Genomic DNA, 26329 nt, shown 5'->3' with positions numbered 1-26329 from the left:
TTTTGGAAGTTTTTGTTGCATTCCTAAGAGGACACAAATTAATGTGCAAACAACCAATTAAAAATACCCGCAAGTGCACGAATCTATCGAAGTATAGATTATGTAAGTACGGGGTCGATCCCACGAAGAACTTGTCGGCTTCCTATAAGTTCTAATTTGAGTACATAAAGAACACTTATTTAACACACCACAAATGCACAAATGAAAGAGGGAAACTAGAAATGAGTAAAGAAGTGTAAAAGAAATGGAACAACACAAGAAAACTAGAGAAAAACACAAACAGCACTTTCTATCGCCATTTTATCACCTGTTTATCACCTGTGAACAGTGCCGTGAACAGTGAACAGTGACATGAACAGTGCCGTGAACAGTGAACAGTGACGACCGGTCGCGTGAACAGTGACGACCGGTCGTTTTTCGGCAGAGTCGAAATTTCAATAAACGTGTGATGAGCGACCGGTCGTGAACAGTAACGACCGGTCGTTTTTGGGCAGATTCGTTTCTCTGTTTTTCAATTTCGACCTCTGTCCAGTGTTTTGCCTATAACTTTCCAACCGTACGTCGAAAATTCACGTTCTTTATACGGTTGGATTCAGAACAGAAAATTCAAGAACACAGCGCGGACCAAAAGTCCAAAACAATTACGGAAACAAATAAAATTCAGTATCAAAGACACACCACGTATCAAACACACAACTCACACACACATTGGGGGGGGTTTTGATTTGTTTCAAGTGACCTATTTCTATTGCATGAAAGTAAATGGACTTTGAATTTAAATGAGAAAGGCAGAGATGAAATATCAAAGAGTGGAATTAAAAAGTAACAAACACTAGGGTTTCGGAATCCACCCTAAACAATTCTACCCAAGTTCATGAATACTCAAGTGATGAACTCTAAACGTGTTGATGAAAATGTTCGCAATCAAGGCCATGGGTCGTGGCTCAAGACGCATTGATTCTCTCTAATATACGTAAAGTGCATGGTTCGTGCTACAATACTTGTGCCCTCCCCATAACCGAACCTAGGTATGGTTCGTACTTTGATTCAATTACAAGGAGAACCCATTAAGTTCAAAGAGAATATGAACATCACAAGAATCCTAATAGCATGGTGTTTACATTAGGTATTCAAGAAACCAATTCACATGGATGATTCTTACTTCATCCATTTATTGCTTAGGATAACATGAAGATACACATAATCCCAACAATCTCAAGAAGCATGCTTTCAAAGATGATCAATCAAAGAAGAACATACATCAAGGATAGATTAATTTGGTGAATTGGAATTCATCAACAATATCTAGAAATTCATACACTCAAGCATCAAAACAAAAAGGTAATCATGTTTAGGGCTTCAACCTAAGCCCTAGCTATGGAGTTTAGTTCCTCATAATCATTTCAAACACAAATTCAAAATGAAATTAGAAAGAGTTTACAGATTTTCAGAAAATGATGAAAGCTTCAAGATCATCAATGGTGGAAGTCTTCTTCTCCACTTTTCTTGACTGCACCTTGGCTTTCTCCTAGCTCCAAGCTCCAAAATCTGCTCTCAATTGTGTAGAATCTGGAATAGCCTGATTTCCCACGATCAAAAGGCTCCCAATATCAGATTGCAATTTTGACTTCTCCTCCCTCTCTCCTCCTTTCCAGCTTTTACCTTTTAATATAAAACTACCACCTTTGATAAAGCCTTAGCCCATTGTCCCCTTGCCATGATGGAGCTTTGACTTCACAAAGATGCCAAAAGCTCAGAAAATATCTATTTTACAAATGTAATTCCTTGTTACCAAGAGTTATGGTAACAAGAAGTTAAGATGACACAAGGGAGGTAAAAGCTGGCCAAATCCGGATTTCCAGAACTGTGGTAACATGATGGATTGGTTGGATAGGCAATACTTGTCCAATGGAGCTCAAATTTGGATATGTTGTAGTTAACATCCATTGGAACAAGTCTCATGAAGATCATGACCTCATCCGAGCACCAGAGCATGTTGATCCCAGGCCAAGAAGTTGACCTACGAAAATGAACAAAAACAGAATTTATAACTAATAATGCACTTTTAGCTCATTTTCATCCCAACCAAGGCAAAATCTAAGAAAACACAAAAAGGAAGTAAAAAGCTATAAAATGTCAAGAACTAACTCAAAATAGTGGGTGAATAACATGAAAAATCATGTGTAAAAATGAACCGAACAGTTTTTAAATTTCATTAAACCCAGCACCTCTTCGAAATTGATTCCCACATAATCAGAAAATGAAAGCACCTAGCTACTTTCCCTTATAGCTTTCTCTCACAGTAATTTTTAATAATAAGTGATTTTCTTAAAGTTTACCAAACAGGCTGGGCTTCCCAATTTTTTTTAAAAATCACTTATCACCCCAAATAAGCAATGCCAAATGGGCACTAAAACTTGACAAGATAATTTTTTTAATAGAACAAAATGAAAATTCTTACAAATAGGAAGTAAACGCTCTTTTAGCTAATGGTTCCTACTCAAATATGTTTATACCTGAAAATTTTCCTCTCAGGACCCACTTGGAAGAAGTTGATCTGGAATATAAAAGCCTAATGGGTTCAAAATTTGGGCCTGATAACTGAGCCCAAAACCAGGTTTATACTAAAAGCCAAGTCCAAAAAACTCACGGTTGTAACGTGTTGGGCTCGACCTACCATGATGCTCTTGTACTAAATAAAAGCCCAACTACGATAAGGTATGGCCCAAGATGTCAGCCCAATAATCAAAACAGTAATCCAAGGCCAAAACACATAAAAATTCAGCTTAAGTTGGAACTCAGTAATTTGTTCCTCGGCCTAGTCCAAGGCCAAGTAAAATTGTAGAAAACCGACTTTGGAAAAGCATCATGAGGTGGATTTTGGGCAGTGTGTCACCTCAAAAAGATAAAAGGAATGACACGACGTTTCGCTACATTTTGAAATTTGTGCACACAAATAGAAGTTTTTGGAACTTGCAAAGGAAGCGTGTGTAGAAGAATTAACCTCAAATCAAGGGTTGAGGTCTGGTTTGTTAGAGAAAAGTCAACTTATTTAACAAACTGGGCAGTGGCCGACTTTCTCTACAGCTTTTTGGGATTGGATAGATTTGGAAGTTGGCAAATATCTGCCTATAAATAGGAGGCCTATACTTCATTTTTACACACTCAACATCTCAAACAAAATTACCCCAAAATACTACTAAATTTTTTTTCTCAAAATCAGACTCAGAATTTTATTGCTTTCTTAGGAATCATGTAGTTATATCACCGAGAAAACTTTGAAGCTTGTTCAAAGTTTTCTTGTGCACCATCATTGTAACCGTTCATATTAAATATAGGGTAATTATCAGTTAACTACTTTGAAGTTGTCTGTGTTTTAGAGTTCGATACAACAAGTTTTTTTCATCTCAATCACATCTATAACGTTTAATCCCGTATCAATTTCATACATTCGTTAGTCAATCCGTCATGACCTCCATTGAAAGTTGACATGGATCCATCCAGTGGGCCTTGTACTTAACGATTCCCACCAAAATGCTGATGTGTCTAATTATCCCCCCTTTCAGTTGCCATGGCCATCCGATGTATCCCAACCTATGTTAAAATTGGTAAAAGAGAAGAACTTGCAGAGAAATTTCTCTTGTGTTTTTATTGATATTTTAGCAAGCAGATACAAATCTTAAGTACAAGAAAGGAAAAGCTATACAAGTAAAGTTAACTAAACTTGTGCCTAAAGTCTTGCAACTAATTACAATCAGAATAATGGAAAGATTGCATAAGAGCAAATCCTACAACTATGGCTTGACTTAAACGTGACTAAAGAGATTTGCTGATTCTCAATACGCCCCCTCAAGTTGGAGCATGGATATCCAAAGCTCCTAACTTGCGTAGATGGTGATGGAACAGTGCACTCCCAAGAGGTTTTGTGAATATATTTGCAATTTGATGGGCAGAAGGTACATGAGTAGTTGCAATAAGACTTGATTGGATCCTTTCACGCATTATATAGCAATCTAACTCAATATGTTTTGTACGCTCATGGAATATAGGATTTGCCACTATGTGTAAGGCAGCTTGGTTATCACAGAACAAGGTTGCTGGTTGTTCATGGGAAGGCCCGTATGAGGTTATCAAGGTCTGCCACCCAGGCACTTATCAGCTTCGCGACACCAATGGCAAACCTTTGCCCCACCCATGGAATGCTGATCACCTCTAGTATTATCACAATTAAACAAGCCTAGACCTTAGGTTTTTATGTTTTCTTGAGCCTTCGGCACATATGTCTTGAGCCTTAAACTCAGACATTGTATGTAATTATTGCCTTTCGGCATCTAGCTAAATGAATCGCCTAACCTTGGCTTATTTCTACTCATTTTGCGATCTCAATTCATGAAAGGCCTATTTCAAAAACAGAGGGCATATATTATGAAAATAAACTTGCCTTAGGGCATGACAATATCCATACAAAAACGTAGTGCCATCAGCACTCTAATCAAACTATCTGGAACAAATACTAAGTTACAAAAAACCAAAAATACAAGGACCTCAGGCATCAGCATACTCCTCTAGTGCCTCTTCAGCCGCAGGCTCAGCCTCTGGGATTGACCCACCTCCGCTGACTTCGGCACCACCTCCTGCTTCGGCATCGGGGGGACTGGTGGGATCCACAGACGAAGGGGACGTAAACAGCAACTCCCTGCTAGGAGGAATGGGAGGAGGCACACCACTGGTATCAAAGTTTATATCCAACTCGAGATTAAACCTTGCCACCAGTTTTTTCCAGCCGAACTACTCCTCTACCATCGCATCGAGCACAAGGTTCTTGAACTCATCTGAACCCTTGTACTCCGCCACAGCCTCAGCATGAGCCGCTGCCAGCTCCTCTACTTTCTTCCGCTCAGCTTCGGCCCTGGCCTCTTTTGCAGCCTCCAATCGGCGAGACACCTCCTTAAGCTCCCTCTCCAATCTCCCTACCCTCAACTACATTGCATCCTCTCCCGAATGGCAGCCTGAGCTTCGGTAGTGGCAGCCTTCGCTGTCTCCGACTGACGTCTCGCCAATACCACCTCCTTCTCTGCCCTGGCAGTGGTCAGATACATATCCCCAAAGGCCTGCAAACAAAGGACATCATCATCAAATAGAGTCAGTTTCAAAAACACAAAATTCACCAAGGTACTAGGATACTTACATTGGTAGCAGACAAGACTATCTTCTGGACTCGATCCAAAAAGTCCGCGGCCTTGGTCCAAGCAAGCTCCCCGACATCCATCTTCACCCCGGTCAGGAAGGGGTTCACAAGGGGCACTTCCTGACGCTGCATTGCCAAGGTCACCTCCTTCTTCTGCCGCCGAACCGTAGCAAACTCTGTATCCTCAGTAACCTCTGGGAATTGCTCCTCCAGACTGAGCGGTAGCTTCGGTGAAGGGTCCAGGTCAAAAGACGGTAGCTCTGCTCATCATCTCGAGGCCGCTTCCCAGTGGCATGCCCCTCCACCTCCTCGGATGTGTTGGTTGGAATCTTCACCAGTCTCCCCTCAGCCTTCTTGGCCCTCTTGGCCGTGTCCCTTTCTCTCATCTCCTTCAGCTTATGTTGCTTCTTCTCTTCATCAACTATCACCACCTTCGGTGACCCCTCTATCGTCGTCACACCCTTCGGTACACCCTCCACTACCATCCACAAAACATAACAGCAGTTAGTCCAGCATACAGAAACAAAAAAACAAAAACAAAAAGAGGACACCCCAACAAAGACAAAACTTATTGCCTTGAAGCAGCCCCGATTCCTGGAGAAGAGTTGGCGTCACTATATTCCTCGATGCCCGTCTCTTTGCTGAGACTAAATTTCTCACCAGCTCTATCTCCTCCTCCTCCTCCTTCGAGACCGAACTGCACTTCACTGAACCTGCACAAAACAAAGCTATCAGTTTCACAACCTTCGGAAGAAATGAAAACACATACCGAAGCACATACAACAAACGCAAGTTCAACACAGCAAAGTTATGACCAACGACCTACAGATTGAAACTGGGTAGGCACGTGTTTGCTAATAGTCTTCCCAGGGCAACACTCCCAGTTACTGAAGGCAAAGAACCACCGATTTCTCCATGTCTTCTACAACGTTGGTGGTTGCCCTATGAAATACCCTCTCTCCTTCGCCTTTCGGCAATTAACCTACACCCAGCAAAAGTTGCCTTGGTGCCTGGAGACGGAATAAAGATGCATGAGCTGCTCGAAGGATGGCTCTCCTCGCTTGGCCAACCACCAAGCTATGTACACCCCATGTAAAATGATCCAAAAATTGGGGTTGTACTGCCTAGGAGCATAGCCCAATCTCGCCCACATCATCTGCACCCAAGAATGCAACGACATCCTCATACCATACTTGTCCATGGCTGAGAACATCATCACGCAGCCTTCGGGTGGATACCTCACCACCTCTGTCGGCGTTGGCAATCTTAACCCCACACAGTCTAGAATCATATAGTCCCCCTTTAACTGCTCCAACTCATAGATACTAAGCTTGTTCCTCCTTGGCAGCGGAACCCCTATGGGCACATTCACACCAGCAGAAGCCACCACTACCGTACCAAACATAGATGGCTCCCCCTACCCACTTGAACTAACTTCAGATGCCTGAGTCATACCCAAGACCCGGTTGGCAACAGCCTCTAGGGCAGTGTAGTTCCTCTACGTCTCCTTGTAAGCTTCCCCCCAGAGCTTACTGATTGCTCTTCTTCCCCCGCCCTATTTTTCTCCACTATCAACCCCTCCACCATACCTTCAGACTCGGTACTCTCCCCATCAGAACCCAAGGCTTCGTCATGTTTATCACTCTCCAAGTCCTCCCCACTGAAGGCATAGGTACTTGTCGGACTTTGGCTATTTCTTTTAGAATTATCAGACATCTACAAACACAAAATACAGAAACTAATGGGCATGCGAAGATTGAAAACAATTTTCCTAGGCATGTTCTACAATGTTCATCAAGTTCATCCAAATTCATATGAAAAACGAAGAGTTCATGCACAAATTCAACGAAAGGCGCGTTTCAATCCAAAAAAGAGGGACAAAAACAAGTTGTACCTTGTTATATCCACCGCACACAACTATCGAAAATCACCCTCGCCTAGTCACAAATCGCCTCCGCCTCGGAAAACTTCGCTAGAAATCACCTATGCACCTCTACCAAATTGCTCGAAAAACTTCTAAGTACCTTCACTTCTCCCCTTCGACCCCCTTATATAGATGTCAAAGGACGCCTCAGAATGCAAACCGTCGCCATTACCTCCCAACCACCCCACTAGGAACGACGGCTAGATTCCAACAAAAACCTTTCGATTTTTTCTAACATGTGGCATTGCATGGCGACGACACACCTTCCATTCGGCACCCTCCGTGCCGAACGTGCAAGGGATCCACGTGACAAGCGTAATGATGTCACACCTTTCGTTCGACACCCTACATGCCAAATGTGCAAGGGATCCACGTGACAAGCATAATGACGTCAAGCCTTCCGTTCGGCACCCTCTGTGCCGAACGTGCAAGGGATCCACGCGACAAGCGTGATGATGTCACACCTTCCGTTCGACACCCTACATGCCAAACGTGCAAGGGATCCACGTGTTGACGTTACACCTTCTATTCGGCACCATACGTGTCGAACGCGCAAGGGGACTCATGCGACTCGCATGATGACATCACACCTTCCGTTCGGCACCCTACGTGCCGAACGTGTAAAAGGATACGTTACGAACCGGGATGATGTCACTCTTGCTGTTCGGCACCCTCCGTGCCGAACGCGCAAGGGTACTCATCTGACTCGCATGCTTACGTCACACCTTCCGTTCGGCACCCTACGTGCCGCACGTGCAAAGGGATGCGCAACGAAGCGTGATGACATCACCCCTGCCATTCCGCACCCTCCATGACGAACGCGCACTGGGACTCATATGAATCGCATGCTAAAGTCACACCTTCCATTCGGCACCCTACTTGCCGAACGTGCAAAGCGATACGCGACGAAGCGTGATGACCAGACATGCTAGAACAGGCTGACATCACGCCTTCCGTTCAGCACCAACCATGCCAAATGTGCAGACAGACCCGACTCTCGCAGGCATCACCCTTTTGCATGACATCCCGTTAACTTCGGCACCCATTGTGCCGAACCTACAGATGGTTCACAAAAACAAAAACAAAATATTCATCAGCAGTTTTCCTTTGTCTCCCCCTGTGCCGGTTTCACAAGAACGCCCTTTTGAGACCGTCTTCCCAACAAACGTGCCTTCTAGCCTCAGAACTTGGGAGACTAGGGGACTGCCTATGGCACCCATCGTACTAAAACACTCGATTTAATTACTTAACATTTTACAAGTTCCCAACCCAGAAGCCACTCTTTGATTGGCAACTTGGGGGACTACTGTTTACACCTTAATCAACCAAGTGTATTCGACATTAGATGACTAGTATCTGGGTAGACACATGCCGGCTGCCAAAGGGAAGAAACACTCCAAAAAAACACACAGACAAACCTTTAGAAGATGAGTGGCATTATCACCTTCTTCACCTATTGAAAGAAGGTCCCCTTTCAAAGCAGTAACCACCTGCCAAAGCTTCCAACTACAGAACCTAGAACCATGGACATGTGTCGCCTCCACAACAATTTGCACAAAGTCTCACATCGAAACTTTGTGCAAAACTCTCATTTTCACTTCCCTATAAATATGGAATAGTGCCCGAGTAAAAGGGGTAACTACTTTTTTACCTTTACTGTTACTCTGTCAAAATTACCACATATAGCTGACTTAAGCATCGGAGAGCCTTCGACAGGTACCACACCTGTGCCCGAAACTTGACTATTGCTTCTTCCTTGTTTCCTTCTGCAGGATCCCTTGGTGCCGAAGGTCCTTAACCTTCTCCCCCTACTGAAGATCCAATGCTCCTTTACCTAAGTTGACCCTCCCAAAAAGAGCTTCAACACAGGCCATTATGCTTCTTCCCCAGGCCAATCACCTTCTTCGTTTTTAGGTCCTATAGAATACAAAATCCTGGGTGGAAAATGACAGTGTAATGAAGGTCACGAGTTATCTTACTCACTGAAAGCAAATTGACATTGAAGGAGGGAACAAAAAGGACATCTTTAATAACAAGGTTAGAATTAATTTTCAAGGAACCAGTAGAAATTATATCAACACATGACCCATTTGGTAACTCGACATAAGAAGGATGTGATGCTTATGTATGCAAGAGATCAGGTGATGATGTTATGTGGTCAGTGGCACCACTATCGATTATCTAATCCTTAGAACCTTGATGAAAAGAAGCAACATGACATTTGGAAATGGATGTACCTATGACTTTTTCACAAAACTGAAATTTACCATTACGTAATGTAGCCCTGATCTGATGGTATTCATGTGTTGTGAATTGAGGGATTCCATGGAATGAATCGCCACTTTTGGAAGGAGTACCTTGCGCATTGTGTGCCAAGGAGTGGTTGCCTTCACAGTATGTGCAAAATAATGATTTGCCTTTGATATCTCTAGACGTATTGTTGACGCCGGTCATCTTCAAAGTAAGTGTTGCAGGGGAATGGAATAAGGCTTAGAGTATCGAAGATCGATGCTTTGATACCATGTTAAAATTGGTAAAAGAGAAGAACTTGCAGAGAAATTTCTCTTGTGTTTTCATTGATATTTTAGCAAGTAGATACAAATCTTAAATACAAGAAAGGAAAAGTTGTACAAGTAAGTTAACTAAACTTGTGCCTAAAGTCTTGCAACTAATTACAATCAGAATAATGGAAAGATTGCATAAGAGCAAATCCTACAATTATGGCTTGACTTAAACGTGACTAAAGAGATTTGCTGATTCTCAGTAACCTAACCCTAAAAATTGAGGAGAACATTCTCAGATACCATATCCAAAGAAAGATAACATTTGTACTGAAGACGACGAAGCCTGAATGAGCATACTTTTTTATGTGCCAGCCTATTAAAACCCTAAACCACAGTATGATATGATACCTTTCTTGGCATTCTTGGTAGTGGTTCCTTTGGTTTGAGCTTCTTGAATTAGTTCAGATAATGGTTGTGGAGCCGTGTTGGTTTGGTCGTCTGCAGTACCAATGTTCTCTTTCTTTGGATATGGTATCTAAGAATGTTCTCATCAATTTTTAGGGTTAGGTTGGGAAAAATAGGATGGCCATGGCTTTTTCCTCATAGTTTATAGCGAGTGGGATTTTTTTTTTGGGGTTGGTTTTTGATTTTTTTTTTTTGGTTGAAATTTTAATAAATTTGTAAGGCTACACGGCAGCTAAAGGGGGGGATAACTGGAGACATTATACAGTGATACGGTACTACCACGTGGTAGTGCCAGGTGGTAGTACGGACCAACAGAATAATGACATCTGGCATAGCAGTTATTAGAGAGAGACAGCTTTTCATCCAGTACGAATGTTAACGCCGTTTACTCTCTTCCTCTTTTTCTTTATTTTTTTGTTTCTTTCAGAGCAAAGAACAGATAAACCCTGGTGTAATCGGAGTCTGCGCCACTTTTCAGAGAAAAAGAACACCTTTTTTTCAGCCAGAAAACTATGGATCTCCTCTTTTTCTTACGGTCTCTATTGATTTTGTTTCCCTATTTTTGCAGATCTTTTCTTCTTTTTGTCCAATTTTTGCACTCTATTTCCTCTTTTTTTTCCTTGTTAATTCCTCGATTTTGTTTTGGATGAAGACTTATGTGAGATCTCATCCCAGGCTACAACTCCTCTTCTCCAAGTTTGAAAAGTAAGGCTACCTTCCATTTTGTGAGATTTTCTCACCAGTTTTCCAACTAGACTCTCTGTATTCATTTATTTCTGGTAGTCTTTTTGGTTTAAGTTTCTTCAAAAAAATTTCGATTTTGAATCTTACTGCAATTTTTTGTTTTGTATGTTTGGCTTGGTTTGCTTCTCTTTTGGGGTTTTGGTTTTGTTTCAATTTTTATTTGGAATGTCTTGATTTGTGAGATGGAAGGAGTTTGATTTAGATTTGTTTTTCATAGCATAACCTGCAGATTGAAAAATGATTTGGCACTATTGGGGTTTTATTTTTCTTGCATTTCCTTATTGCAATTGATACATGTTGATTTTATTTCTCAGTTTCCAGCGTGATGAGTAAGTTAATTTGGTTTGGGTATGTTGTTAATGGAACGATTTGGCTAATTGTATATGTCCTAACAGATTTTTTGTTTCTTTCATATGATTTGAGTAATTGTTCTGTTTATTCAAACACAAACAATTTAGGCAGCCATAGCAACCCTTTCTCTGTTGTTTTGCTATTTTGTTGTACCTTACAGACAATTTGAGCATATTACTGCTTAATTGAGCTTGTTTCTCTAATTTTTTTAGGGATGCAAACTGTTGGAAATCCCTCGTTAGTGGAGTGAAAAGGTGTAGCTGGTGTTGATTGGCAGCAATAATTCTTCTCCATTTCGATGTGCACTGTGTGCATGTGTGTGTGCTTGTGTCGCACCAAAGAGACACAGAGAGAGCACGGCAGAGAGAAGAGAATTTAATTGAGACTTGTTGTCATCTGTAACCTGTTTGTACCTTGAACTGACGAAATTATGTTAATGAAAATTTCATTCATTTCAAAAAGTTATTAGGTTTGTGTAAACACTTCACTAAATTTGTAATTGATTGCCCTTCTATTTTCTTTTTCCAGTGTTGTACCATTTCATCTCGTTGGTGAAAGTGGCCCAGCATATTATTACCACCTTCTTTTGGCATACAAGCTTGATGGGTATTTTTTTTGGAACGCTTTTGGCATACTATACTAAAATCTAAATGAGAAATTTTGTAAAGACTAGTAAAAATAAGAAAAAAGAATTCTGCTTCCAGTGATTGTAGAACAAAAATATGATTATAATAGTTCATTGCAAGTTATACATAGAAAAAATACCAATAACAAATAATGATAATAAAGTACATTGGAGTTTAAATCAAAATGAGTCCAGATTTCCAAGCATAACAGTTCTTGCACCTGCACCCAAAATTATACATAAAGTTGAGTCAAAGAATTAGATAACTTCAAATATAAGGAGGCATTACTTATGTTGAGTAAACAATAATTATAACTATTTGTTCTTACGCAATACCTTATAAAATATAAGGAAGCATTACTTATGTGGAGTATGTTGCTGCTCATAACCATAAGAATGTGAATCCTGCATTACATATAGCTTCATTAACCAAATACTCCTAAGTAGGCATAAGCTATAGAAATATAATCATGACTGAATCTTTTATGACCTTCGTCATTAAGTTCAAATGAGTGTATTGCACCACCACTTCCAACTTCATGCATCATCACTCCCAGACTATCTACAAACTCCTTTTCAAATAATTTGAATATTTTTCTTGTGTAGACAGTAGCAGCATGATTCAGAAGGCCACTGCTTTTGGCAATTCTAGAAGGGAGTCCTTGATTGCAACGAAAAGATTCTTCTAATTCACTTGAACACATTTTTTCTGCTTGTTTATCATAGTGATGCACAAATTGAGTAAGACTCATTGTCTTAGTAGACATCTGATGGAAAACATTGTTTGTGCTCTCACTTCTTTGTGAAGATTTTATCTTAGCAGTGAAAACTATTTTTGTATTATATCTCTTTTGTCTCCTCCGAACACTAAATCCAGTTCTCGTAGCATAACTATTGTAGAGATTATAAGCTTCCTCTTCAGTGGACACAACTTTTCCAAGCAAATCTTCTTGAAAACTTTCCATACGATTGACGATCATTGGATTTTCTTCTTCACTTTCAATATCAATAACTACTTGCACACGCCACAACATTATTTTAAAAACAAAACAAACAAAAACTAAGAGTATAATTGTTGATAAAATACTTATTAACAAATACATCTATGTGCTACTCGAAAAAAAATTAATTAATTTATGCAAGCAGCCAAGTTAAGGAAATAGACATGCAAAAAGTAATTACACTATATATGTGCAACTAACTAAATGTGTGAATCTAGTTCCACTTTATCAGAATACTAAAAAGAACAACCTACAGAAATCAACAAAAAAAAAATGGATTCTGCAATAATCGGAAACAGCATGCAGAAAGTAGAAAAAAAAAATTCTGTATAAAGCATAGGATTGTTTGATTGACTTACCATTATCCATTTTTGTCTGAGGCTATAGTCCTTTGGTTTTTGGGGCGGCTGGTGGTCTTTTCCTTCGACTGCAAAAGTAATTTCTGAATGTTGGTGCAGACTCCAATGACAATTCACGTTCTAGGGTTACTTTTGCTTTGAAAGAAACAAAAAAATAAAGAAAAAGAGGAAGAGAGTAAACGGCGTTAACATTCGTACTGGATGAAAAGCTGTCTCTCTCTAATAACTGCTATGCCAGATGTCATTATTCTGTTGGTCCGTACTACCACCTGGCACTGCCATGTGGTAGTACCGTATTACTGTATAATTTCTCGGATAACTGACCACATCAACATTTTGACGGGAATAGTTAAGTATGGGGCCCACTGGATGGATCCACATCAGCTTTTAACAGAGGTCCTGACTGTGTGACTAACGAATGTATGAAATTGGCACGGGATTAAACATTACGGATGCGACTGAGACAAAAAAAAACTTGTTGTATCGAACTCTTAAGCACGGACAACTTTGTAGTAGTTAATTGATATTTACCCTTAAATATATCAACAAACAACTCTGGTTACTAGAGTTTTCATTTGAGCACCATCTAAACCACCTCAATTTCTCTTTTAAATCTTTGTTTTAATTTATAATTCAAAGAGGACTTGAGAGATCAAATTGACATTCGAACTCTTCACCGAACACAGCAGTCATACAAGCACTTGACTTAGAACATACGACAATAACAACTTTAAAACTCAACGGTCGAGAATGTGTTCCTAGGCCATAATCGCTTCACGAAGTTAGGATCCAAGGCGCTATTAATAAAGAGATATTTAGTCATATGCCCATTCTTAGCACTAAAACTATATAAATAAATAAAACCCTACACCATTTAATTTCTATAAAAAAAAACCCAAAAAATGACAACTAGCCCTATTGAATTTAATTTTGATTATTAAATTACTTTGATGCCCTATTGAGTCTTTTGAACTTTTTTATGAGGTTTTGGGGTTGGGTTTGTGTTAATAAATCAATGGCAGTTTTGTAATTTAAAAGAAGTTAAAAGTCTTTTTGTTATATTGTAAATGGACTTTTGGTGTGTTTCTAAAGTCCATTTCATATAGGGTATTTTTTTTATAATTTTTGCTCCTATATTGAGTATAATAATGAATCTCCCATTAATCAATCCATCCACCACACCAACTCATCGCTATCATGGCCAGGAGTGACCGTGATAGTTGGCACGCCTTTGCTTAAACACACACCAAAAGCACGACCTTGTTACCAGCTTAGTCCGACCTTTGATTATTTCATCTTAGATAATTCATGTGTTAGGCCGAAAAGATTTTACGGTCAAAAAAATCAAATTCTTCTTCCCCTATAACCTCTACAGTTGAAGAACCTAAACTATAATGGCAACGAGGTATTGAACAACTTCCATCATTTTTTTTTTTAGGTAAGACCCAAGGGTATCCACCGCCGACAATCCATCCTTTTTTTGAAAGAGAACAATATCCATCCTTAAAAACGATGAACAATATACATCCATGAATCCAATTAGGGCATAGTCAAATACTACGAGTATGAAAGATATAATAACTTTATGTGTAACTGCAGTCTAATGCGATATAAGATTCCATGGCGATGGAAAGTACAAATGCTGGAAATAATTTGTTTCTTTGATTGTGGTTAAATAACAACAATGAAACCCAACTATAGATGCTAGTTTCTTGGGTAAAATAATAACAATAAATGAGAAAGAAGACCATTGTTATTGAGATGAGAAGAAAAATTTGATAATGGCGCCGAGAAAACGAAGAGACATTTCCTTTTCATTTATTCTCTAGGGTTTTTTCTTTTGAAATTATGTGGCATGTTTTCTTATAATAGGATATTTTTAAAATGAGGTGGCATGTCTAAATTAAAAGCCAAGCAGATACTAGTAGAGAAAATCAAAGCAGAAGGATCCGAATCCATAAAAGTGAAGCTCCCTATAAATTTTCTTTTGTTGCTTGTGGTAGAATCCTTGTCCAACTATATTTTCCGTTAAATAATAGAAAGAAAGAAGAGCAAATTATTGATGCTAAAATTGGTACGGGAGGTTACCCTTTAAACCTTTCAGGGCATAGTTCCAGATTCCACAATTTAAACAAGCATTTGTAGACCCAAAGACAACCCCATGCATGCTCAATGTCATTGTAATTTATAAATGATCACAAAAATAAAATATACTTTATTTGGATGAAAATACCACAGAGCATGTTACAATTTTCCCTCGCTCTTCACTTTAAATAAAAAGTAAGTACAAATAAGATCCTAAGCCACATCACTCCTGCCTCACATATGGTGAGGAACTCATGTCTGTACTGTAAAAAGAATCCTCTGGTCCACCATAGTAGGTCTCCTCCTTCTCCTCATCCCACTTAAGAACCTCCCTTATGTACTTGAATGCCTCGTCAATAGTCACTCGTTCCCTTGCCCGAGCTTGCCACACAAAAAGCTTTCGACCTGTGACGGAAGCATAAAGATCTTTGAACTTCATTGCAACATAGAAGTAAGCTTGATGGGCCAGTGACTGGTTATTGTGATGGGGCTTCACGGGACTAAAATCATTGAACCATTCGCAAGCACTTAAAGGCGCCTGATTTACCTTGTCCTCAAAGAGATCATACTTGTTTAGGATTAATACAAAAGGGGTATCTTTAAAGCAAGGGTGCCTGACCATAGTCTCAAAGAGCTCCTTGCTTTGTATCATCTTATTTTGAAGTAACGCGCCGCTGCCACTGTTATCTGGGGCAACCCACATCTGATCATAATCACTAAGAGCAACACAAAACACCACCACACGTACATCTTCAAACATTTCTACCCACTTGCACCCTTCATTCATCCCCTTGGCATTTACTCTTATGAGTTGGTATCTGTGATATCCAATACATAAAGTTCATAAAACTAAGATTGTATATTAAACATCGGTAATAGGCAAAAAAATCTGAGCTTATATAAGTGATGTAATGGAGTCACTGCATTAACTAAGTTTCAATAATTGTACACAGTAACCAATAAAAAGAGAATCGGTGGATTTAGGTGGTAGGCCATGAGCTTTAGGTCAAGTGGCATGTGATGGGCGGGAGTGAGGGTAGAAATCCCAAGTTCAAATCTTCATGTAAGGAGAAAAATGATGGTTTGAGCAGCCCTAACTTTTCGTTAGTTCGAATATTCATCCTAAGTTCAATCCTACCAAAATATCAAATATTTTCTCCACACGCCTACTTTTCCTAGCCCTTTCTTTTTGACAATTTCTGTTGCAGCCACCTACTAACATTCTCAAAATACAGCTAAATCCTAACCCTAGTTTTAGTTTTATTTTTCAAAAAAAAAAAAAACTTGCAGATTTTCTCATGCGGACTTTATTACCGTGCAGACGCTATGTATTTTCTACTACCCCTCCCTGTTTTCCTCCTTGTTTACAATGATGTCAGCACGGTAAAACGTGCGGACATCCGGATGAGAGAATAATTGTATTTACTTGAATGGCTGCCATTATTCAGGGCAAGGGCAGGGTGGGAGGGGGAGAGAGAGAGAGAGAGAGAGAGTATTTGGGTGGGTGGCAAAGGCAATAGTGCCACTCAACACTCAATGAGATAAGGAAAAGAGAGGTTCAAGCCCAATTGAGCACCCTACTACAGTGTTGTAAACTCAAGACATGCCATATTAAATAGGACAAGCCGGGAGCTTCATATATGATCACACGCAGAACTGCTAATAGCCTTACTTGGTTAGAGGTGGGGGTGGAGCTTCAAGATTTTCTGTGTAGGCTTCAGACATCGGACTTCGATCATCCAGAGAAAATTCTATGAAAGCCAATCCATTTCCTTGAGTGACCCCTTCGGCATATAGTATGTCTCGTTCTGAAGGTTCATACTCATTGCCAGATACCTCAACAGCCTGAAGAAATAAAATCATGTTGCTTAAACATCTAACACTTATCCTAATCGGCAAGCTATTAAGAAAAGAGAAAAGGTACGAGAAGAATATAAAACAACTAATAGCCTCTAAAAAAGATCTATAAATAGCTGACAACATGGTCCAGTTTGACAGAAAATTCTTAGTAACTCACTAGTATCAATCTCATTAAAACAACTAATAATAATGCAAGATATTACGATCAGAAGATTTTTTTTTTTTAATTAAGATTATTAAACTATAACATGCTGAGATAACACTCAATACAAGAAGATTGGTTCTAACACCCACTATTTCAATCTACAGAGATTCCTAGGTGAAGATGACTCACAGCTCTTCAATTACTTGAAATCTTATTTCAAAATCATGTCAAATTTAGCACCGCATTGATGACATTTTGTTATGTGCATGCTGTGTAGCATGCAGGCATTAGTGGGCATGTGGCTTGAGTGCGTGGTGACATATCCATGTAAATAGGAAGTAGTTGAGTGTGCCAGGTGATTCTTAGTTAGAGGAAGCAGTTTGATTTGCAGGAAATAAACCATTATATTATGTCTGTTACAATTATCTTTTGAGATTTTCCATCTCACATTTCTCAAAAATCTTCCTTGAAGCCCATCTGTCCAACTTATCATCCTATCATGCAATCTATCTCAGTTAAAAAAAAATAAAAAATCATGCAATCTCTCTTGTGTAATTACATATTCAATGGCACAAACAAAATTATACAACAGATAGAGTTGTATTGCTTAACACAAATTGAAAAACAAGATGGTGAACTACAACGCTCAAACAATGGGACAAACAAGATTTGTAAGACACCAAAATTTGGATTACCGCACATGTTAATATAAGATGGTTTACCTGGCTTAGAAAGTACTCTGCAACATCTGGGAGGAAATGAAGCTCATCTCTTCTTTTATACGTTTCCTGAATAGCAGGATCCTTCCATACCTCTTCAACTAATGGAGCATACTCACGTGTTGCAGCAGGGAAGAATGCATCTAAATCTCCAGTAGCAATAATGTCTAGAAGCCAATCAGAGAAATGCTTCAATCTCGGGTTGATGGAGTAGACACATTGAGTAGTTTCATCGAGGTCAATCTCACCACCTGAAACAAGAATTCAATCAGATAATTTTTTTTTTTTTTTTTTTGAATAGAAACACTTTTTATTCAAAATTGAAGGATAAAACGAGGACATTTAGAACACAGGCCAAAATAGAGAAACACTCGCTGAAGAAACAGACTTAAAGCCACTCAACACGAATTCAATCAGATATCACATACTGAATTTACCGTCGTGTAGGAAAGAAAAGCTTCTCCATTTCACAACTGGGTTAATAAACATCCCTCTTATTCAGAAAGATTACCTTAAGCCTGAATAAATTGTGAATAACTAAAACCCTATATTTTATCACATGTGCAACAGATTATCCTCTTTAAGATGAAACAGTCATTACTAAGGATAGCTGGAATGGTTAAGAACATAAAGCTTTTCGTCCCTATCTGGGATGAGAGTATCAGTAATGAGTTGAAACAAAAATTCTGAAGTCTGAACCCCTATAATGCTTTCCCCGCTGTGACATTATACTATTCTCTTCTCGTTTACTCTTTGCTCTTCAACTACTAAATTTAGGGTTTTTTTTGGATATCAGCACCCAATAGCCAAAAAAATTCAGAGCAGTCCCCAAGCATTTTTCTCTTATAATTGAGGTCCTCCATTGAATAACAAACATTTTTCAATAAGTATAATAATTTATTAAGAGAAGAAGTCCATCAAAGGAGAGAGGAGAACAAGCATGGAGATAATAGCTAACAGAAGACTCCAGAATAAAATGGATTACTCCCCCAATCAAGAGAAATCAAACTAAAGGGAATGTTCCTTAAATGTTTTGGTGAAGAAGCCAAAAATCCCTTCCTCCTCCACAAGAAATCCCCATTCTCCCTTCTCTTAAAAAAAACCTGCACAATACCACAAAGAACTAGCTTTCTTGTTCGAACTAAACCCCAAAGCATCCTCCTCCAACAAGGAATAGCAACCTCTAGACAATGCACCCACAATACCATATGATGTAGGACACTGGTGAATTGTAGGCTTAAGTAGAGTAACGGAAGCAAAACAATGAGAAACAGAAAATAGAACAAATAAAGATAGGTCTGGAATCACTCCAGGGGTTTTGGCTTCACACCAAGGAGTCTCCAATCTCTGGAAAGTAAACTTTTCTTAATATCTCAAATCTCAACTCAACTCCCTAATGAATTACATAGGAGGGGTATTTATAGCAAACTAAAACCTAGAGACGATAGGATAAAAATCCCTTGCTAAAACAGAAATTGTAACCTAAATAAAATAGGAAACTTAGAAATCCTACTAAAATCTGGAAAACTTAAAGAGAACAAGTTAGAAACTAATCGCAGGAATAAAAAATTGCCAGATTTAAAGACCAAATTAAATGACTTCCTCTTCCATCTCTTTCTTTTGTAAACCCTACCCTAATGGGTTTGACAAAGATGTCCTCATCACCAAACATGTAAAGCAGGATCCCCCTAACAAGGGAGGAAAAAGGATAATGCAGAATTCTCCCTGAATTATCTCCCTGAATGATTGAATAAACAGGTTTTCTCCCGGAATTATCTCTTGGTCTTCTATACCCTAATCTCTCATTCTCTTCTTCTTATTTATAATCCTTTGTCTTCTTCTACTCTTCTCATACTGTCTTGTTATTCTCTTACCTTCACTCTATTTCTACTCTCTTGAACCCTAATTTCTCTTCTCTTCTATAATCCCTCCCTAACTTCTGAGTTCTTACTTGTTCTACATCAGGAAAATTGTGGAGGCAAGACAACAGAATAATAAAATTTAAGAATTCTCACACATTAAGGTTATGCCTAAAGGTCAAGTCCCATGAAACAGATGTAGAGGAAAGCAAAGCAACAATAGAAGAGATCACACACACCCAATATAAATTAGGGAGTAAAGATTCAAAAGACGTTTACTAGACCCATTCCCCACAACTTGATGCTCTGGAGGAAAGGACATAATGAGAAATGAATTCCCAAGGACAGGAAAGCAAACCTTGCTCCACAATCCTAGAATCAGCCAAAAGCTCCAATTTCCTCATTAAATTCTTTTCGGGAAAATAAATTATATTGAGTGATTTGCAAAGAAAAGTACAGATGGGCACCATGACTCATCACAAAAGTTTGACACGACGACTCATCACAAAAGTTTGACAGTACTCACTTCAGTAATTTCCGATGTGTGTGAATTTGCAACAAGCATACATGCAAGGGAAAACTCCAAGGTTAATATAATCACATCCTAGTTTTCAGGAGCTCCTTGCCATTTCGCCCCCATTGTTGCTGAGTTCTCAAAACTCAAAACCATTCATGCATACACAAGTTTCCACCACGTTGCGATGCAGTAGATATTACAATTATTGACATTGCTTATTTATATTGAAGCAATTCATTAGCAGAACTTGAGTGAAGATTGAAAATTCATACCATGAAGCAGAATGCTAGACAAAGCCTCAGTGTAATTGCGAAAGTACCTGCTTTAGTGTTTTGATCATGAGAACCATGTCCTTCCATCCTAGACAAAGCCTCCTCTTCAAAGCGCTCCCGTCCATCAAGCAGAATGCTTAGATATTTGTACATGTTACTCTGAATCATCAACTTTATATCCTGCAGTTCTTCCGCAGTAAACTTGTTCCCATACAAGAACTTGGCCTACCCAATGACCACAGAACAATTGTCACTAATAGCAGTAATAAAACTTAGTAATAAAAAGATCTAGAGAGAGACTTTATATTAAATTTTATTTCAAATGGCACTCATGGACAGCAGAAAAATGTGTCAAACAAATGCACTCTCTTTCCTAAACACAGGGCACAGCTTACAGAAGATGCTTGGCAGTTTCATGGTACCGTTTCTGCTTGATCTATGTATAATATGCATCTCAAATGGGAAATATATGTATAAGACGAGATTCTTTTATTTATTTGTTCATAAAGTGGAAAGCATGGAAGGTAATACTTGCAACTGTTCCAGCCACGCACATGAGCCACATCTGTCACTAAATGTACATTAGTTAGTACAACTAATGAAATCCACATCCCCGAATTTCAATTACCCTTATTAATAGGCATACCTGAGGCAACAAAGCAACAAACAAAATATAAAAAATTGCCTACAAGAAGGTTCAAGCATCTGGAGAGAATTGAGAAATAGGAAAGTGATAGCATTTGCAAGAAGAGTTCCACTGCTAACTCTATTGCTCACTACTTTTTTCATACCAGAACCAAGCAAGCAATTCATAAGCTTCTGTTCCATTTAGCTTTCTAGTTAGTTGTACACTTCATTGTTTATGAAACCAACAAACACATGCAAAACAATAATGCTCAGCTTAGAAATCAAGTCAACTACATGAACTCTCCTCTCAATCCGAACCTTTAAGGTGATTTTTTCTGTCTAATCTGTGACAATTCTTCTCTCCACATGTTCATGTTTGTGGCTAGATGAAACAACATATGGCCCTATCTATTCTCTAGAATGACAGCAAGTTTCATCATCTAAACCACTGACTTATAAAAGACTAGAAAACCACAAAAGAAACACATCTATTCTAAGGAAAAAAGAAAACTCCCACTGCTCGCACTCTAGGGCTTTAGAAAAACACATCACATCTCTTCTTTTACTTCTAGGGCTCCCACTCTACCAACTAAATAAAAAATAAAAAACAAACAACCATAATAAGCAAGTTTCTACAAATCCACAGCACAATCGAAGCTTTTACATAAGAGGCTGCACCTGTTTGAAGATAGTGCTGGTTCCAGATCCGTGAAGTCCAAGAAGGAGAAGCTTCTGAATTTTTTTCTGCTCCAAATAATTTGGAACAGTAGTATAATTGCTAGCCTCATCTCTTGGTCCTTGAGGTTGACCATGAAGCACAGGCAAAGAGAACAGGCTACAGACAAAACGAGTTGTTGCCTGTCTAGCAAAAACCAAATAAACATGCGTCATAAAGAGAGCCATAACCAATACAGGGTCAGCGAAATCTAACTGAGTTTTCCAGTACATACCTTCTCCCAAATATTTCCTCTGATATTATTCTGACCTTCTTCCTCATAGCGTCCATCATCATAGACCCAAAAATGGGTGTCACGTGGACATTGCACATTTGCTACCTGACAGTGTAAAGAAGTACAATAGTAAAGGCATGAAATTAATTGCAACCAAGGCCAATAAATACAGACACAGTATTAGAGGGGCACTTATCTTGTTAAAACTTAAGATGTCCCTCAAAAATCAATTTGAAGTGATAGTCCAATAATAACAAACAAGTAAACAACCCATATACATAATGACAGAGGTGCTCTTCAGCATGGCATTTATGAAATGTGAACTGTGTTCCATCATTTGGATAATGTACACCAAGTTATTATGTACAAGAAACCTTTTAACTTCCATTGAAAAGTTACATTCCTGCTCTCATTGCTTATTATACTTTTGCATCACCTGTTACTTCCTGTTGGTTTTAACCTCATTAATGCACAGAAATGCATTGCTGCTATGTGATGTAAGTCCTATATGCATGGTGACGAGCCTTGCATAATGAGAACATATGACCAGATTATCAAAAGAAGTAAAGAAGAAGCACACTAATCTGAAATGGAATACCAGATTCATAAAAGCATTGACTAAAGGGCAATCCACTATAACCTAGTGGCTTACCACAAGCCTATAAGTTACATATCATGACATACAAAAGAAATAATAAGATACATTACCATTAACAAGTCACAGGTCTTACCTTTAGCACCCTCAATTCCAGTTTTGTAATTTCTCGACCATTGATGTAAACCTCAGTGTTCCCATTGCTTGCATCTGGGCTAAGTTTCCCAGTGAAATTTAAGTTTGAACTTATGATTCTATCTGGTTTTTCTCCCTCCTGCCCAATAAACAAGTTGAGATGATCAAGGGAATTCATAAAAGTCTTTTCTTTTCTTTTAAGAAATTGGACAACCATGTTAAATATGCACTCACCTTTCCCCATAGACCAGATTCTTTATCATACCAATATCTGCCAGGCTTCAATTTCCGCGGAGGTAAAGGGCATCCAAGTAATTCAGCCATCTCTTCTGGCTTTAGAGGGAACCCATTCACTATCAGCTGCTCTGGTCGAAGCTGATTGGCAGAACATTCTTTTTCTGCTTTCATTATCTGCTTGACTTCCAATGGACTGAGCAATCTGGACAATACCCTCGACTGTTTACCCAACTTTAACCGCTTTGATTCATCAATCGGCTGACCAATGCAGGTCACACACTTACGCCCTTCAGGCATTGAACCCATTGCCCTAAGCACACAATTGCTGCAATACTTAGCATCACAAACCAGGCACGACTCTTTTGTTTCCCACTTTCCTTTTCGGCACCGATAACAAACTCGACTTTTTTTCTTCTTCTTCTCCTTAGAAACCCCAACATAAGCAGTAAAAACTGGCTGCTCTACATCAACCTCTTTCCTCTGAGACCTATCAACAGTATTAAAAGTGACAACTGGAGCTCGCTTTACTTCATTGGAAACTTGTTTGGGATGGATGCTTGGAGGATTATGGACTGAACCTGGAGAAGCTGAAGGTGAGGCTGAAGAAAAATCAGGGTTTTGCAAGACAGACACTACAGACTCTGAGCTTCCTGATACCCTTGGACTTTGAGTAGGGGAGCTTGTGACACCAGCAATGCGAGACACAGGCAGAGGAATCGGTTCGATAACTGGAGGACCCATATTGGTAACTGATCTTTGTGATTCAGATAGAGGTTCTGCAGTTGGGATTGCACGTGAACTAACATCAAGGGGTTCAACCCTAGGGACATCATAAGAGACAGGAGGGCCTACATACTCCATAGCTATAGAGTAATCAAGATCAGAAGCATCTTCAGGGATTGAAGCACCTGGTGGGAGCATCCTCCTCACCAATTCCCTCCAGCTCTCTCCCTCCTTTTGCTCCATTTACTTCTCTACGGTAACAAATTCCTCTATCCTCAACAATGGTCTGAAAATATGACTTCGTCGAAATGAAAAACACCATATAAGTAATAACTGTGCTACAATCTAAGATAATCCAAATAAAAAGCTTTGGTTTCCTTCTAAAATCAAGTTGAAGTAACAACTTGTATCAGGTTTTGGTGATGTGTCACTTTTAGAACCCGTCATAGTCTCCGGGCAGCCGCAATCCAACGGTCATCCTTTGAATTCAGAAACTAATCAAACATTTGGACCAAATGAAAAATGAGACCACATTCAACATTTTCAGCGTCTACAGATAACTTTCAAGCAAAACCGGACAAAAACCATCAAGATTTGATCAATTTACAGTCAAAACCAAGCATACAACTTGGAAATAATAAAAGTTTTTAAAGCTTGAAAGCTGTAGGAACCATAAACAGACATTATCTTCCTGTAGTGGTTCAAACAGTTGACAAAATTAGAGTCAAACAAACTGTAAATAGAAAAAAGCCCAGCACACCCCTAGAACCACAGAGCAAAGACTGATTCAAAGAGAAATAAATTATTCACCAATCTAAAAAGAAAAGGAATCAGAAAGGAAAATGATAAATTTCCCTTTGAGTATATATTCTACTTTTTTACTTGCAAAAAAAAAAAATTTCTACTTTTGGAGGTTTTTTACTTGAACCCAACAAATACACATAAAAGCTTTAGAGAGAGAGAGAGAGAGAGTCAAATACCTGGAAAGGGACCAAATGAAAGGGAATCGGGGATTAAAATCTAAGAAGCATTTTGCTTTCTGAGCTTAAGCAAAAGGTAAAGCTTCTTCTGCAAATCTACCAAAGCTCATGAGAGAAAGAGGGAGAGTAATGAGAGAAACATGGGAAAGGCAGGTTTTGAAGCACAAGATGAGAGAGAGAGAGAGAGAGAGAGGGAGAGAGAGAGGGACCCACGGTCGCAGTTGTATCTCTCTGGCATTAATCGCTCTACACAGTTTCACAGTAATGACGAACGAGAAGGCAGGTCGGCTCGCGGGAGAGGTTTTCTGAATTGCCACGCGCCCGTATAGTAATTTTGTAAGAAAGACAGCCCCACGACCAAGATATTTTTCACTTTCTCTCACTTGTCTGTGGAGCGTGATAAAATAAAGGGTCATGCTAGGGAGACCAACTTGGGAGACCAACTTGGGTACCAACTTTCTAATAGAGATGGAGCCCACCAATACAATGGGTCCCACGCTCTATTAGAGAGTTGGTATCCCAAGTTGGTCTCCCAAGTTGGTCTCCCTAGCATTTTCCTAAAATAAAATATCAAAAATGATAAAAATATGACTACACCACTTTACTCTTTGAATTTCGTGAAATTTATACAATTTTTTTTTCCCGAAAGTGAAATTTATACACTTGGGCCCGCTGGTTTACATATTTGAAGGCCTGTTTTCATTTTCTAGATTGAAAACGACTTAAAATCACTTTCGGTTGGCTATTCAGGAAAACACGGAAAACGATTTGCGTTTTTAGTATTTACTCTTTAGGTTGAAAACCGCCAAAAAGACGTTTTCAGTATTTACTCTTCTAAATTCTGATTTAGAAAATACAGAAACATCTCTAGCAGAACAAAAAAACATGCAAACTCTTTTCACTTTCTCTTTTCACATCATCACTTTCTCTAGACACGTTTTCACTGGTTTTGTTTTCCGAAACTGTTTTCCAATTAAGCTACTAGGCTCATTCTCTAATCTTGAAAATGCAAATCCATTTTCTCGTTTTCATTTTTTGGAAACATTCTCTGAAAACGATACCAGATGAGCCCTTAAGTATGTAATTTGTTTTCAAGGCTTGTACTTTGTAGATCAAAAGTATTGATCTTTATCGCATGAGTTTAGTATTCCTTCAATTGAAAGTCCAATATTTCACTAGAAAGGAGTTTTCAAATTTTTATGAAACGAATCTATAGCACATAATGTTTTTCAAAGTTTGATAATACTTAAAGGGTATTACGGTAATTTAAAATTTTAAGAGTCACGGGTATAGAGCCCCCATTGTGGTAAAGATACTTTTAGAGAGCATAATATTTTACCGGAGCTCTAAATGGTGCTCTATCCACCATTTTTAGAGCCATGTTTAGGAATTGTGATTGGGATGCCCTAAGAGTAATAATTTCTAAATTTGTCCCTAATTTGCATTTTAGTTCTTGAACAAAAT

General features: G+C 38.9%; 2 protein-coding genes and 1 long non-coding RNA gene across 6 annotated transcripts; 1 reads left to right on the top strand and 2 right to left on the bottom strand.

The window, feature by feature from the left end:
- Positions 1-10228: 10228 nt before the first annotated feature.
- Positions 10229-11641, top strand: LOC110752276 (uncharacterized). Its single transcript, XR_002525976.2, has 2 exons — positions 10229-10786; positions 11389-11641. It is a non-coding gene; the product is annotated as an uncharacterized LOC110752276 (long non-coding RNA).
- Positions 11642-11881: 240 nt separating this feature from the next.
- On the bottom strand, positions 11882-13422 carry LOC110752277 (uncharacterized). The gene is made up of 4 exons (XM_088252863.1): positions 13162-13422; positions 12292-12813; positions 12138-12206; positions 11882-12022 (listed from the first exon to the last, which is right to left on the bottom strand). The coding sequence occupies exons 1-3, from the start codon at positions 13169-13171 to the stop codon at positions 12184-12186; spliced, it is 555 nt and encodes a 184-aa protein (XP_088108989.1). The 5' UTR covers positions 13172-13422; the 3' UTR covers positions 11882-12022; positions 12138-12183.
- Positions 13423-15353: 1931 nt separating this feature from the next.
- On the bottom strand, positions 15354-25164 carry XLG3 (extra-large GTP-binding protein 3). Of its 4 annotated transcripts, none has more exons than XM_021952898.2 (9): positions 24866-25164; positions 23160-24379; positions 22927-23064; positions 22196-22300; positions 21924-22103; positions 20666-20843; positions 17974-18221; positions 16919-17091; positions 15354-16064 (listed from the first exon to the last, which is right to left on the bottom strand). In XM_021952898.2, exons 2-9 carry the CDS (start codon positions 24126-24128, stop codon positions 15470-15472), a joined length of 2586 nt encoding a protein of 861 aa, XP_021808590.1. In that variant the 5' UTR covers positions 24129-24379; positions 24866-25164; the 3' UTR covers positions 15354-15469. The 4 variants fall into 4 exon arrangements, with proteins under 4 accessions (XP_021808590.1, XP_021808591.1, XP_021808592.1 ...); XM_021952899.2 differs by having other exon boundaries at positions 23160-24364; XM_021952900.2 differs by having other exon boundaries at positions 23160-24183.
- Positions 25165-26329: the final 1165 nt, after the last annotated feature.

This window comes from Prunus avium, chromosome 5 (genome assembly GCF_965620075.1).
Source record: "Prunus avium chromosome 5, drPruAviu1.hap1.1, whole genome shotgun sequence".
Classification (NCBI taxonomy): Eukaryota; Viridiplantae; Streptophyta; class Magnoliopsida; order Rosales; family Rosaceae; genus Prunus; species Prunus avium.
This window is presented reverse-complemented; position numbering and strand designations above follow the sequence as displayed.

Coding starts and splice junctions, on each gene's coding strand:
- LOC110752277 (XM_088252863.1), bottom strand. Junction 12,207..12,291: donor ATTTGAACTTAATGACGAAG/GTCATAAAAGAT, acceptor TATGTAATGCAG/GATTCACATTCTTATGGTTA.
- XLG3 (XM_021952898.2), bottom strand. CDS start 24,128: ATGGAGCAAAAGGAGGGAGAGAGCTGGAGGGAATTGGTGAGGAGGATG. Junction 18,222..20,665: donor TGATCAAAACACTAAAGCAG/GTACTTTCGCAA, acceptor TTCTTGTTTCAG/GTGGTGAGATTGACCTCGAT. Junction 17,092..17,973: donor CAGAGTACTTTCTAAGCCAG/GTAAACCATCTT, acceptor TTATTTCTTCAG/GCTGTTGAGGTATCTGGCAA.